Source organism: Podarcis bocagei, assembly GCF_964188305.1.
Source record: "Podarcis bocagei genome assembly, chromosome: 13".
NCBI classification, from domain to species: Eukaryota; Metazoa; Chordata; class Lepidosauria; order Squamata; family Lacertidae; genus Podarcis; species Podarcis bocagei.
The window spans coordinates 19,624,018-19,639,628 of record NC_138138.1 but is presented as its reverse complement, the minus strand read 5'-3'; the positions used below and the strand labels follow the sequence as shown (position 1 = coordinate 19,639,628).

General features: G+C 45.7%; 1 protein-coding gene and 1 long non-coding RNA gene across 3 annotated transcripts in view; one reads left to right on the top strand and one right to left on the bottom strand.

The window, feature by feature from the left end:
* The first annotated feature begins 7,282 nt into the window (after positions 1 to 7,282).
* PLXDC1 (plexin domain containing 1) overlaps positions 7,283 to 15,611 on the top strand; it is a 75,890-nt gene continuing 67,561 nt past the window's right edge. For both annotated transcript variants that reach the window (XM_081166543.1, XM_081166542.1), the window contains exon 1: positions 7,283 to 7,622. In XM_081166543.1, coding sequence (XP_081022669.1) covers positions 7,523 to 7,622 — 100 coding nt within the window. In that variant the 5' untranslated portion in view covers positions 7,283 to 7,522. The remainder of the gene's footprint in view (positions 7,623 to 15,611) is intronic.
* On the bottom strand, positions 12,971 to 15,576 carry LOC308571413. The gene is made up of 2 exons (XR_014001403.1): positions 15,122 to 15,576; positions 12,971 to 13,336 (listed from the first exon to the last, which is right to left on the bottom strand). It is a non-coding gene; the product is annotated as an uncharacterized lncRNA (long non-coding RNA).

The window sequence follows — 15,611 nt, the reverse complement described above, 5'->3', positions numbered from 1 at the left end:
AATTCAGATGGATAGCTCAGTTGGTTAGAGCATGGTGGTGATAAAGCCAAGGTTGCAGGTTCCATCCTCGTAATGGGGTTGGACTAGATGATCCTCGGGGTCCCTTCCAACTCTCTACTCGCTCTAGAAGAATACCAGGGTTGTTGGCTTTGAAGGGATCAAGTAGAATTAACAAGGTCACATTCCCCATCTCTCTCCTGACAAGGCAACCAAAGTAGTAGTGTCCTTTTCCAAAGCCAGACCTGGATCCCAATTGAAATGAATCTAGGAACTTGGTCTCATCCAAAAGAGCCTGGATCTAGTAAGGGTGATGGGAATTGTAGTCTAAAACATCACCGGGGCTTGGAAGGCTGGCATATAGGGTACTTCAGGGGCTTCAGTCTTGTGTTCATTTTGTGGGGAAAGAGCTATGCAGAAAGACGACCGGTTGGTAGGGAAAGTCTCTCCATCCCACCAGCCCACCCCAAATCTCTCTCAGGCCACTAAGAATTCATAGGGGGTCCTGCAATGCTGTAACTTTGCATACCACTTATTAGGAAGGAATTCCACTGTGTAGTTTTGCATCATGCAAAGCTGCTGTTCCTGCCTTCCCTTCCTTGCTTGTGGTTAATCTCATCCCTGGTCATGTAACAGGCACGGCTGGCTCAAGACATTTCAGCACCTGAGGCGAACCTCAAAATGGTGCCTCCCTCCCTGCCTGGGAAGATCTGCATCAAGGACTAGCAGAGGAGTGCGGAGAAAGACAACACCGACATTAGGATCTGATGACCTTGCCGCCTGAGACAGTCGCCTCATCTTGCCTCATGGGTGGGGCGGCCCTAGTAACAGGATAACTTGGTAGCCCTGGAAAAACAAGAAGACTTGCAAATCAAGGCTGCTCAGATCTTTTACAATGGGGGATTTGTAATCAAATATTTAGCAGGTTATTTTGAGTCAATATCAAAGCCTCACTATTGGAAAAACATGTGGAAAACAAATATTAACACAGAACACTGACTACCTTATTCCTTTTGTGTCTTGGCTGCTCTGCTATAATTGTGGGAATGTTCTGGGGTGCAGGAGAGGATATATTGACTAATTATATCCTTATCCAACTTGTGCTAACAAGTTCCCAAAATATCAGCAGAGTTTATAGACATTCCCCTTTTGTTCGCAACGGTAACGTGTGCACAGGTTCGCTAGAACCTCTATAATAATTACTCTGGTAATTTCCCCTTTGTTCCCTCTTAAAATACAAGACACAACACAGTCTTTATAAAAGTATAAAAGAGTTTACTCACGTTCTGTTCACAACATGATCCCAGAAGGCAGACAAGCTTAAAAAGGTTACATATACTTAGAATCTATCTTGTTGCAAGATAGACCTTATCTCCTCTCTTGGCTGAGAGCCAAAAGAGCATCTTTAGATGTTTCCTCATCGAAGGAAAATGGCAGAGAGAGAGAGTGGCTGCCTGCCCTGTGCTTTTGTCATTACCTCCCACAATAATTAGAAAGTACCGGTACTTTTTGAGTTGCCAGGAGGCTCTTGGCCTGACCCAGGGCTCATCTGTACCATCACAAATCTCGCTTCACACCTTGCCTGTTCCTGCATTTTTTGAACTAGGAACTACATGACATTTCTACTGTCCAGCTGCCATCTTGGGTGTTGTGGAGCAAAACCCCACTTTTATCCTCACTCGTAGTAGTGCAAAAAGCTTTTATAAAATGATAACGGGATGTTTCCCCTCATACTGTGTGTTTAGCCTATGCTATTTTTTAATAGAAAAAGAGGTGCTTGAATTCACCATGAATTGTTCTCTTATAATGACAATGGCGCCCACCTGAGGTGCTGGAACTGAGTTCCAGTGAGTTCTGGCTAAAAAAAGCCCTGAGTCTACCAATTGAGAAATGTCTTCAGGTCTGGAAGCTTTGTAAAAAATTAATAATAATAACAATGGTTCAGGTCTCTAAGCAGAGCATAAGATTCAGCTCTCAGTATTATTTAAAGAAGTGGGTTTTGCTGGGATTGCGGTTTGAGGTGCAGGTGTGGCAGAATTAAGCAATATATAGGGTTGTCAGGTCGGGAGTATCCCAGACCCGAAGGTTTAAGGGCCCAAACCTGAGAACTGAGGGTGGCCCCTGGTGATATCATTAAGCATGACACATTTACCACAGTTCAGCACCTGAAAAGGAAGTCAGAGGTATTTGCAACATATGCTTGTTGTGAACCGCTCTATAGTTTGGTGGTTACCCCCCCCCCCGCTTTACTTTTCAAAAGAATCTTTCTTAAATTTCTTTGATCGTAAAAACTAAAAAAAGATGAAGAAACCAATTAGATGCAAAGAACGAGAGTCACTAACAGGCTTAAGCCACCTCGGTGACTCCCCATTTAGGCGCATGACTGCGTATAGGCACTGCGCAGAGACATAAATAATTTGATTTATTATTATTTTTAAAATAATGTTTATTAAAGTTTCACAAACAATGAAAAGTTTCAAAATTTAATCATAAGAAAGACTACAAAAATGAAAAAATACCAAAAACAAAACACATACAAAATACACAATAAAAAACAGTTAACAAAAGAAGGTAAGGAAAAAAGGAAAGGAAAGAAAAACCAAAAAAACAAACAAAGCAGAAAATAGATTAGCATTTTCATATCTTATACTTCATTTGCTAGTTTCTTGACCTCCTCACACCTCCCATTTTGTATTCCAGTTCAAATATTAAATTCAGCAAGTCCTTACCCTCTAGCATTTATCCTCACTCAAGATATTAACCTATTATAAATATCAATATTCCAGTTATCAATCCTTATTTACATTTTCTTAAAAATCTTTTTACCAATGCCACTTATTTTCCATCAGACATCGTTTTAACATTCCTTAATTTTACAGTGCTTCTGCAAGTAGTCTTTAAATTTCTTCCAGTCTTCCTCCACCGACTCTTCTCCCTGGTCACGAATTCTACCAGTCATTTCTGCCAATTCCATGTAGTCCATATAAATAATTTGATTTAATTTGATTTAAACTGTGAAAAGGGTGCGAAAAGAGCCAGGAAAGCAGCTAGCAATCCCAGGAGCCTTTGCAACTGCAATCCCAGAACCCTTTGCAGCAACCATTGAGGTCTGGGGAGAGTTTTGAAGGTTGGGGAAAGAGGTTTGGAGGGAATGTTTGTGGTGGAATTTGGTTTTTTTTTGGCGGAGTTTGACTGACAGCCACCACTGCCACCATTCATGCCCGTCTGGTAAGTACTGCTGGTTCTCCCCCCCCCCCCAAGGGTTTCCAGAGACTTAAGAGGTTGTTTGCAGGCTTTTTAGATGGCGTAAGTGGAATGTCGCCTGTACAGTTTCCTTTCTCCTGCATATATTTCCTTCACAGTATTTCCAGATTTTCAAGCTCCAAATGTCTATAGTCTAGTGCACATGGTATAAATAAATAAATGCTTCCCGTGTTTCCTCAAATGAGTCCTTTTATCTTTTGTCCCCTGGCTGCCGTTAGCTTTTGTGTTATTTTTTTCCTAAAATAGCACATGGCTATTTATTTATTTATTTATTTATTGCACCACTTGTCGATATTTACGTTCTGGCGCGTCTTCCAGCTCTGAGCTGCAACCACTTGCTCTACAGCTCCCCACCTCCCAACTAATAACCCCTCTTTTTCCTCAGCCGCTATGTCCGTTTGAGATTTCGGAGGCAGCCTGTAGCTAATGGCAACAACTGGGGAGGCATCGCACAACCTCCCTAGGCCTCACAATAATGGCAATTATGGCTTCTCTGCCATAATTTATTATTAAAAATATCTGCACCATGTGTACAAATGGGTGGGCGGATGTCACAGCATAAACTCAGGTATTTGACCTTCCGTTATCTGTCTCTGAAGGAAAAGGCAGAATGGACGCTACAAGTAGATGTATTTAGAAGTCTATTTATTTAGAAACTTAAAGCCCTGCAGTTCTCTTCATGGCTTTCGCGGCAAGTGGGGGTCGTGAGGCAGCCTTCAGAGAGCCCTACGGCATCCCCTCCAATATTTCTCCAATAACAACAACAATTTTATTACAGTATATATATGACAAGCCATCTGACTGGGTTGCCCCAGCCACTCTGAGCAGCTCCCGACAAAAAATTAAAAACACAATAAAACATCAAACATTGAAAACTTATCTGAACAGGGCTGCCTTCAGGTGTCTTCTAAAAGTCAAATAGTTCACATCGGAATGGGGGGGGCATTCCTCAGGGCCAGTGCTGGATTTACGTATAAGCTAAACAAGCTATAGCTTAGGGCCCCACTCTCTTGGGCCCCCCCAAAAAAAAATTAAAGGAAAAAACCCTGGATGTACATTTCCAAAATATAAGATAAACAATCTTATATTTATATAAGATAAATATAAGATAACAAATAAAATAAAACCTACATACAGCAACAGTGTTTTGTGTTGTGCAGGCTCCTATGATGTAAGTAATGGGCCCCGCCTGCTACCCTGCTCCCTAAAATATCACTGGTTTGCTCATTTCTATATATAGGGTGCCTACATTCTGCATGGACTGATTGCCTATTAGGTCCATAAATTACCATATAGCGTATATTCAACACAAAAAACAGCAACAATTTGTTGTTGACAAAGGACAGCTGGACATACCGGTATAAAGGGCCCCATTACCTTCAGTAGCTTAGGGCCTCATCAAACCTAAACCCAGCCCTGCTCAGGGCAGGCACCACTATGGAGAAGGCCATCTGCCTGTTTCCAATGAAAATAGGGGCATCCTATTCCATCCATGTGGTGTGATGGGAGCAAAAATTGTCATGAACTTCATTCCCAAAGCCCATAACAAACTACAGCTCCCAGGATTCTTTGGGGGAAGCCATGGGTTTTAAACGTTTGGTGTGGATGTGATGCTAGTCCCAGGCAGTGTCCTCTGTGCTCATCCTTCTTTGCGCAAAGACCAGGCCTTCTCTCCCCATGTTCCCATGTCGAAGTCTTGTATGCATGTATCAAAACAGTAGTTATCTGCTGCTTGCCCTACCATTCTTGGATTAGGAGATGGCGGCTGTAGCTTCCTGGTGAGCTGTTGTGCTCCAGCTTTTCTTCTTGAGGATTAGCTCCTGTTACTTGCTAGGCCCCATGCTACAGTTCATTCATGTCCTAGTCATTCAATTCTTCTTCTTCTTCCGCCTCCTCCTTCTCTTCGCTTCACTTTGTGAAGAGAACTCACCAAAACATCCCCACGCTGTGACTAATTGTGTCGCAGAAAACATCAAATAGGTGAATGAGCCACTTCTGCACCCATGGTAACAACTTCCAGAGACGGTTTGTTTTGCAGGAGAAACAGCAAAGAGTGTGGTGGCATCTTACAGACTGGGACATTTATTATGACCTGAGTTCACAAAAGCACCTGCCATGTGCTGATCTTTAAGGTGCTGCAAAGCTTTTCCTTACCATTTTCTTCCACACCCATCTTCTAAATGGCATTACCACGGAGGGGTTAGGAGTTGTTATTCAAGACTACAAATCCTCATTAAGCCTCTATGGTGAAATGACAATTTTTTTTTTCCTGGTAGGGCTCCAGAACATTTTGCAACTGCATGCTGGCAGAAATTCTACATGGCAAAGGGCAAGACGTTTTATGCATTTATTTCTTTATAACAGTATTTGTAATATCATAAAAAATATCAAAGCAGTTTCCAACAACTGTACACAAATATGGACACACATACAAAAAAACAACAACATCCAGGTTAAAAAAAACCCAGACATACCAGAGAACATTAACTATGAAATATTTTCTTAGTTGCCTGCATAAGCCTAGTGGCACAGAAAAGTTTTCAGCAAACGTTGAAAGATTACATCAAAAGGCACCCGCTGCATTCATGCAGTTGAAAGCACATTTTGTGGTGGTTTTGTTACTTGTGGTTACGTATTTACTCCTGCCATTTTTGTTGTGCATAGATGCCCTTCTCCAGGCCATGTATCCACAGGAAGCTCTGGTCAAGACAGGATGCATCTTGCAGGTGTCACTCACCTGTTTACTTGGCTGTATGATTTGTCCTGACCCAGGGCAGATTTTGTGGTGAGCAACCCCACTTATTCCATTTTAAAAAATAATTTCAAGATGTCATCATCATTTATGAGCATTCTGCAAGCCAAATGACCCTGACTGAATAACTTTATTGTTGTGATTTGAAGGGGTGAGTCCCCAGTCGTGGAGATATACAATATGCAATGCAATACATTTGGGAGTTCAGGGACATGCAAGCTTTAGAGTTGAGGGGAATTTTGCCTTCATTTTTAGTGCTTTGGCCTACATTGGCTCCCAGTATGTTTCCAAGCACAATTCCAAGTGTTGGTGCTGACCTTTAAAGCCCTAAACAGCCTCGGCCCAGTATACCTGAAGGAGCGTCTCCACCCCCATCATTCAGCCCGGACACTGAGGTCCAGCGCCGAGGGCCTTCTGGCGATTCCCTCACTGTGAGAAGCGAGGTTACAGAGAACCAAGCAGAGGGCCTTCTCGGTAGTGGTGCCCGCCCTGTGGAACGCCCTCCCATCAGATGTCAAGGAAATAAACAACTACCTGGCTTTTATAAGACATCTGAAGGCAGCCCTGTTTAGGGAAGTTTTTAATGCTTGATGTTTTATTGTGTTTTTAATATTCTGTTGGGAGCCGCCCAGAGTGGCTGGGGAAACCCAGCCAGATGGGCAGGGTATTTAATATTATTATTATGGAATGGGGAACTTGTAACCAACTCCAGGACCACACTTTATTATTTATTGCTAGCTTGGCCAGAAATAAAAAACAGATTAAGGAAGTGACAGTGTTCCCCTTTTGAGTCTCAGGGAAATGAAAGAGTCTGGGGCCAAATACAAGGTAAAGGCCTTGCAGAAAGGAAACTCTAATTTTACGACACCCTGTTGATGTCTTTTGATCCAAGTTGTCTGCTAAGGAGAGCATTTCCTCCCCACCCCTGTTTTTTAAAGCTCAAGTGTTGATCCTGCCCATTTAAGGTGCTGGATCCAACCCAGAAACCAGTTTCACACAAGACAAACGTGGATATGAGCATCTTTCCCACTTGTATCACATGGGACAGCAACTGCGAAGCGCAGGTGTTGCAGGCCGGTTTAGGCGCAAATTGGTTTAAGCCAAATATGCGAAAATGCCTCAAGACTTCCCTTTTCTATTTTTGCATTCATTTCTCACTGAAGAGCATTGCATGGCTATGCTCCCAACTGGCCACCAGAGGGCAGGCGCTCCCCCTGTTTCATCCACCTCCTTTGCTTCTCTGTCTCTCCCCCTCCCTCCCATTCCAAGCCCTGCTCAGCTGAGCTTTGACAGTTTCTTGCTGCAGCCCCCAAATGCTGGGTTTTCTGCCAGTCGAATTCCGTCACAGACCAGGAAGAATCTTGCGGGATCTGCTCATTCCTCGCCAGGAGCCTGGAGGTGGCAACTGCTGAGAGAGAGGGAGCCCGGGAGCCGAGGGGAGAAACTGCTTGGGGAGGCAGAGCGGAAAGTTCTTGCCAAGAAAAGGTGGCGCTTTGGAGGGTCACAGGGATGCACCCTGAATCGCTGAAGATTTCGTGGGGAGCCCTCGTCCTGCTCTGGCTGCTGCAGGAGGAGGCTGTGGGGTCAGCAAAGGAGAGGCGAGCAGCAGGTACCACCCACACCTTCCGGGGACACTGCCACCCTCGTGTGACACTGTGTGCCAAGTGTGGACAGAAGTGGGGTGAATGCCAGGGATGTGTATGGCAGAGAGCATGCGTGGGGGTGTGTAGCTGTGAGTGGAACAGGGATCCGGGCATGCTCAGGCAGCTTGAGAAGAGGTGTGAGCATGCAAGAGGAGGCAATGGTGAATAGGGAGCAGATCTGTGAAGGTGCATAGACAGGTGTGCGAAATCAGGATCAAATATGATAAGGTGATGTGCAAGCCTGTTAGCATTTGTGAGCATGATGGATGTTGTGCTGGGTGGGCATAGGGGTGAGGGAGTACATGATTCAGTACGTGCACAAGTGTACCGAAATTATTTGGACCTGCGAACAGAAAGGGTTTAGAGTAAGTGCATGCCAGACAGGTATATTATCAGTATATGAAAGTCCTCCATCCGTGCAAAAACACATGCGTGTGCATTCAGATGGTAGTGCTCGCAGCAATGAGTGTGAGCAGGTGTGCTGGTGCCCGTGTGTGCACTTCGTCACGGCTGTGCACCACAATTCTGCACAATTCTTGTGCGCACAGCCTCACAATGTTCCTGCGTAGCACTGTGCACATCAAATCGCCCGTGTGCTTCTGGCAATTTTGCACCGGTTTTGTAAACGGTTCGACGTGGTTTGCCAGGTTCAGCCAATTTTGTAAAGGTTTCCTTTTCTTCAGGTTGTTTTGGGTTGCGCTGTCCACATGCGTTGGAAATCCAGCATGCCGTGCTTAAACCCGCAGCAGGAACCCACTGGGATTGGCTTCGCCGTGTGAATCACCCTTTTGAACAAGCATGTGGCAGGGAGGTTGCCTCCAAATGTTTCATCTGCAGAGCTGCTGCACAGACTCACCCCTTGGCAAATGGTGCTCCTGCTTACAGCCTTTGCCCCAGGATACCCATTGGAAGAAAGTGGTTTTGTGTATTTGGGGCAGAAGCTGGCTGTGCACTACACTGATTGGCTGGGGGCTTAAATGACAAGCCCACCTCCACTGGAGCAGAATATATATCAGATCCATGCAGAGATTTAAGACACATACAATATATTATTTCTAAAAGGCAGGCAGCCCACCTGATTCAATGATAAGCATTGTAGGGAGAGTTATTTTTATGTTCTTGTATCCTGACGTTTGCCGGGATGTCTTGCACTTATATGTATAGCAGAATATAAAAGTCCATGCATGTGTGCCAGTGATCCCGTTATATGTATGTTTGTGTACTTCTGTCAGCCTAGTGAGTTTATGCAAAGAACCAGGTGCCGTTGTGTGTGACAACGATGGCAACCACCAACTCCCATCTATGTGGCATTTCAGATCGATGTTACAAAACTGCCCAGCTAAATTCGCCGTGGGTGGTGAGAAATGGCAGCCAGCGCCTGTAATGAATCACTGAGATGAGCGGTTCATTAAGACCACAGTTTGGGCTAAAGGCAAAGTTGCTGGCCTGAAATGCAAGAGTCGTGCTGGCTGCCCTGAGGAGAACGCACCGGTTCCCTCGCTGCTTTTGCATGTGCACGGAAGCAAAAGTGCAGAAGCGTCTACTTGGGCACTTTTCAGCAGGTGTGAATGGGGACCAGCTCCTCTGTGCATGAAAGCAGGATTCAGGCATGTCGGTGCAGCGACAGAGATGGTGCATCTGTTTCCTCCTGTGTGCGTGTGTGGCAGTAAACAGGTTTGCACTGTGCACACAGCGACAAGAAGTGAGAATTCACTGCCTCGAGATGTACTGTGACAGCCAAGAGGTGTAGATGGCTTTAAAATGGGGTTGTTGAAGGCAATGGATTTATAGTCCTTACCATTTCACCTGCTGGTTGTATCCGTAGTTTCGGCGTTTTTTTAATGGCTGTTTTTGTGCTTTAATTGTGAACTGCTCCAAGAGCACAAAAGGGATGCAACTGCAGGATAACTAAATGGGACCCTCAAGGTTCAGAGGCAGTATTCCCTGAATACCAGTTGCTGGGTGGGTGTTAGACTCATAGACTCATCAAGTTGGAAGGGCCCCTAAGCACCATCCAGTCCAGTGGTTCTCAACCTGTGGGTCCCCAGATGTTGTTGGACTACAACTCCCATCATCCCTGAGCTCTGGCCTTGCTAGCTAGGGGTGATGGGAGTTGTAGTTCAACAACATCTGGGAACCCACAGGTTGAGAAAGGCCGAACCCTGCAGTGCAGGAATGCTGCCCACAGCTGTCCCTGGGTGGGCTTGAACCACCAACCTTCTGGTTAGCAGCCAGGCGCACTAACCCATTGTGCCACAGGATTAGGGGAGTGAAAGGCAACCCGTAGCAGTGGGAAATTGCCTCCAAGCTCTGCTTTACAGAGGCATCTGAGTGATCACCATTGGAAAAAGGATGTGAGGCTGCATGGGTTCTTGGGCTGATCCAGGAAGGCTTTCCTTATGTTCTCAAATTGTGGGAGCTCCTATGGATGTATTGAACTGAGCCATCATAGAGCGGAAAGGTGTCATAGACATGTAGACATCCCATGTTGCATTCACAAGGTACGATTTGGAGAAATGATACACACATTTTTGAACACACAGCCCTCCAAAAAAAGACAGTCTTGTGGCAGCTTTAAGATTCATTGTGACATACTGTTTTGAGGACTAGAGTCCACTTGATCTGAGGCATAAAGCGCTGTTCTCAGTCAGTGTGTATGAGCAGTAGGGCCAAAAGGCAGTGAAATGCAAGGGGGAAATTTGTGACTTGCCATATGCAGAACCAAGATATATATATATAACATGCCCTCCCAACATTTCTCCCATGAAAATAGGATGTTGTTGTTGTTGTTGTTGTTGTTGTTCCCTGCCCCTCTGACTGTGTTGCCCCAGCCAGTCTGGGTGGCTTCCAACATATATAAAAACATAATTAAACATTAAGCATTTAAAATCTTCCCTATACAGGGCTGCCTTCAGGTGTCTCCTAAAAGTTGTATAGTTACTTATCTCCTTGGCTGGGGGGGGGGGAGGGGTGTTGCATAACTCCATACCATTAAAAAAAATAATCTCCAATAAAAATAGGGAGGTCTTAAGGAAAAGCGGGACATTCCAGGGTCAAATCAGAAACCGGGACAGGTTCTGTAAATCTGGGACTGTCCCTGGAAAATAGTGACACTAGGAGGGTCTGATATAATGTAAGAACAGATTGAACAATTCACAGAAGCCGTTGTAATTTAGCTATGCTTTGTTATACTAGTTTCCCACGAGTAGAAGGAAAGAAGCCCACATTTCTGATTACCGTGTAGGTCCGGACTGAGTCTAATCAAATTTGCTGATATGCTTCTTGGGTTGAAGAATGAGGACTTTGAGGTCAGCAGCAGGATGTCCTGAGATGCTGAAATGCCCTCCTATATGAATGTTACCCTTGAAAACGAAAGATCTGTGTCTATTTATTTCTTTATTTGCACAGAGACAGACCTGTTTGTCCGACATAGACAGCAGAAAGGCACTGTTGGCAGGTGATGCCGTTTTTCCTGTTTTGGGATGAAAGGGCGAATGAGACCCTGATGGTATGGAGGATGTTATTAGCTCCTGAAATAGCGCTGGCATCTGGGTTAATTGCATAGCCTTGCCCCTGAATTTGTATCTCTGCTAGGTGTTTTGCTGCGGTTAGTGAATTAATAACCAGTTTAGATTAGGAGAGTTGCCTTTAACTGAGAACAGACTCACCATCCAAGGACTGTGTGAGAGAAACGTCATTTTCCTGTGAATGAGCTACAGACACAATTGATGATACAGTGGAACAGTTTTAGCTGGGAGCTTATTATTATTATTTTATTAAATTTATATGCCACCCTTCATTTAGAGACCACAGCTTTAGGGGACAACAGGCCACACACTGTCACTTTATTTTCTAGGCCTGCCTTCCTCTAGGGCAGAGATTTTGAATATTTTTGAGTCCACGGCTGCCTTGACCAACTACATTCTTTCTGCGGCACCCCTGTGGGGCTCAGGAGCCCAGTTATGTCAATCCTTGCCTGCAGAGCGGCAGCCTCTCACCCTTTCTCCATCACCCTCCCTTGTGGAGTGTTCCCCCAGCCTCCTCTCCCCTCTCCTTGGGAGTCCCCAGGTAGCCACCCCTGTCTCTGAGCTGCCCACCCCAAAGACAGGTGCTTCCTCACACTGCCCCACAGGGGCCTGGGACTTGTCTGTCCATCCCCAACAGCAAAGGCTGGTGGACTGACTGGCTGGCTGGGCACCCTCACCTGCTTGCTTCAGCTCCTGGCAACCAGCACCCCCTGGCCAGCTCCAGAGGCACAATTTGCCTGCAGAGCCTGTAGCCAGGGCTGCTGCATCAAACAGCTGTGCAAGCTTTCGGGAGGCAGAGATGGGAGAGGCCATCAGAAGAGGGAGGGAAAGAAAGAGGGACAGGAGCCAGTGTTGCCCATGGCTCCTCTGACCATCATTCAAGGCACCCCAGGGTGCCACGGCACACTGGTTGAAAACCGCTGATCTAGGGAATTCGTGCCTGACTTGCTAGGAATTCTTTAGATTCTTTGCTGGGGATTGGGGTCCCTTCCAATTCTACAGTTCCATGGTTCTACTGTGTAACTTTTAGGATATATGTTCACATTAGGGGCTTAAAACACAGTGAGGTTGTCCCCGCCTGCATTTCAAGTCGCATTTGCACAGTATTGTTGTACAGAGAGGAGGAGGAGATGTTTTCACCTGACGCACATAGCTTGGATTATTTCCCTGTCTCTGCAATTCCATGCTGAACTCATATTCACGAAGCTTCCTTCTGTTCATATGTGCACAAAGGCTTAAATACAAAGTGAACACAGCTTAAGTTTTCTAGGCCAGTTGAAGCTGGTTTCAGGCGGGAAACCCACACCAAACAGTCACATTTCTCAAGAAACTACAGGATTGGGGCTGATGGTGTGTGTATGCTGCTTCAAAAGCTAGCCGTGGGAACATACGGGAGAAAGCGGCAATGCGTTCATACCCATGGAAACTTCGGAACAGCTCATGGATGACATCCCCTACTTGCATCTTCTCTCTGAAATAGGCAAACCAGATGAATCATCCTTCTAGCTCTGCCTTTATTTTTAAGATTTTCAGCTATTAGAAGTGTCAGAGCCTGCCCCATGAGACAGCTGTCGGAGAAATGGACCTTGCCGGGTTCAAGACAAAGCTAGATATAGCTAGGAAGACAATTTCTTTGTCATTTCCCCCCCCTTCTGATGCCTTGTAGTTGAGTCACACATTCATTTCTTTGAGTGGCAGCCTCGGGCCTGTAGCCAAAGAGTTTGTGGTGTGAGGATCTAACAGGGATGGAAATCAATGCAGAGCAGCCAGAACAACAAACAGAAAGATGTGTTTTACTGTTATTTAATTCTATCACTTCTTAGTGAGCAATTGAGGAGAATACTGTCTGTGGGCTTTTCTTTGTGACCCTGTAAATTAAAAGCGTGGAGACTCACTGCCTTGATATGAAAGCTGAGAATTCAAGGAGAGGGAACTCACATAGTCTTAAGGAGGAAGAGGCCTCCACAAGCCCCCAGCCTCTGCAAGGGCTGCAAACCTGGAGAGCCTGATTCCTACTGACTTCCTGTTGTTTCAGCTTGCACGAAGTTTAATCCTCTTCTCGGTATCCCATCACTCATCCACATTTTGGGTGGTTTCTGGTAAGATGTCCTGAACGAAGGTATCCACTAGGCTTCACCGAGGCTGCATACACACTGCAAGGTAAAAGGTAAATGTCAGGTGATGGTGTGGTTGCTCGAGAGCAAACAGGCAAGACTCCAACCTGTCTTTTCCAGGCTTTATTATCTGTACAAACTATCTTACAGTGCAGAGCGTCACAAGTCCATGTCTGCTCAGTCGCTAGCAGAATCTGGGAGTGGGCGGTCCGTATACCTTCCCCAGCATAACAGTCGTGTGACCCCCATCCTTCTCCTCCTCTCTCTGTACGCAAACCTACTGCACAACGTGGGCCCTGGCAAAGGGGGACTTGCCTCCCATCCCCTTTGCTCAGGCTCAGTGTTGAGGCTCTCCCTAGCATCTTCTGTTCCCTGTGCCCCTTCTCCACTGGAGGCGGGGCTTCTCTCCTAGCCAGAGGAAGAACTGCTTCGCAAGATCTTCGGAGGCTCCCTGTAACACAACTGCTCTTCCACCTCTTGCCTCTAAGCTGATGGCAGTTCCCTGACAGTAAAGGTAAAAGACCCCTGGACGGTTAAGTCCAGTCAAAGGCGACGGTGGGATTGCAGCACCCATCTTGCTTTCAGGCTGAGGGAGCCAGTGTTTGTCCACAGACAGCTTTCCGAGTCATGTGGCCAGCATGACTAAACTGCTTCTGGCGCAACGGGACACCGGGACGGAAACCAGAGCACACGGAAACGCTGATTACCTTCCCGCCACAGCGGCACCTATTTATCTACTTGCACAGGCGTGCTCTCAAACTGCTTTGTTGGCAGGAGCTGGGACAGAGCAGCGGGAGCTCACCCTGTCACGTAGATTCGAACCACTGACCTTCCGATCGACAAGCCCAAGAGGCTCAGTGGTTTAGACCACAGCGCCACGCACATCACTTTTATACACACTGCAAGCACACTCAAAGCAGCCCCCTCCCAAAGGATCCTGCGAGCTGTAGTTTACCCCCTCACAGAGCTACAATTCTCAGCTCCCTTAACAAACTGCAGCTCCCAGTGTTCTCTTGGGGCTGGGTGATATCCTTTGAAGGCACTTTAAAGGTATGGTGTGCTCTCAGCCTGAGGTTCAGTGCATGATGCTGCTATCCCACTGCCAGTCACGAAGCAAGATACAGCTGCCAGTCTAGTCAGCTTCAGCCATTGTGTACACACGCCATCTTATCCTACAATCAATGGATGCTGAGCACTTGTTTTTTCCTACGTGGTCCACATGCAGTCTAGGTGTGATGTATTTTTGTGTTTTTACGCTGTGAACCGCCCTGTGGCCCTCGGATGAAGGGCAGTATAGAAATAATAATAATAATAATAATAATAATAATAATAATAATAATAATAATAATAATAATAATAATAATAAATCTAGTGCATTTTTTTGCCCCTGAAAAGTGCTTCTGGAGAAACTGGTTTCAATCTGAAAATAAAAGTCCATTGTAGGTGGATTACCACATTAACCTGCAGTGTGTCCATTTGAAAACACCACTTTCTCCTTTGTTCACCTAGGGAGAGGAAAAGGTGTGGATAACCTAATCAAGGGGCGGACTTTCAAATGCATATTAATTAACCACACCCAGCATTGTGGCTGGCAGGATCTAATGATTCCGGATTGAGAGAAAAACTACATTTTTCGGCTGCAGATGGGTTAGTGAGTCTGTTTTCAGCTTCTGTGTGTCATATTGCAGCCAAATCCAACAAGGCATATTCTTGCTGGTTAGTAAGCTTAGGGTCAACTGACCACAGAGCTGTATTGCTGATAGGCAGAGACTCAGACTAAATAAATGTAACTTGGGGGATGACTATCATATAATTGTTCATCACCTAAGGAGCAATGAATGAACAGGACTTTTGAGGGAGCTCTGCAAAAGCATCTCATCTTCACATCCTTCTGTAATCAGAGTTTCTCCGTCCAGGTGTATGCGAAATTTCAGGGCCCCTTGTTCCTGGAAAGCACCTGAACAATTTTAGTACATCTGTCAGCAAGTCAACAAGGCCAGAACATCTTTTCATAGACAGCAAAGGTTATCTGAGTCAAAAACAACTTGGCATGCCGCGTCACTTTAAAACATCCCAAGTTCGCCCAGATCCTTTGCCTGCAGCCCAATTTCAGCTGGAAAACCGTGTAAACAGGAAAAGTCAGCAATGCGTGGCCAGCAGGAATGAGTCTCGTGGTCCTTTCAGTGTTTGCCTGTTTCATAAAGTCTGTCTCAGCTTAATATTTTCACGCCAGGAAATGAGAGGGAAAGCAGCCAAACCATAGAGACTGACTAAGCCAAATGGCCTTCTAGGCTTGATTGGGAAACGAAAGATA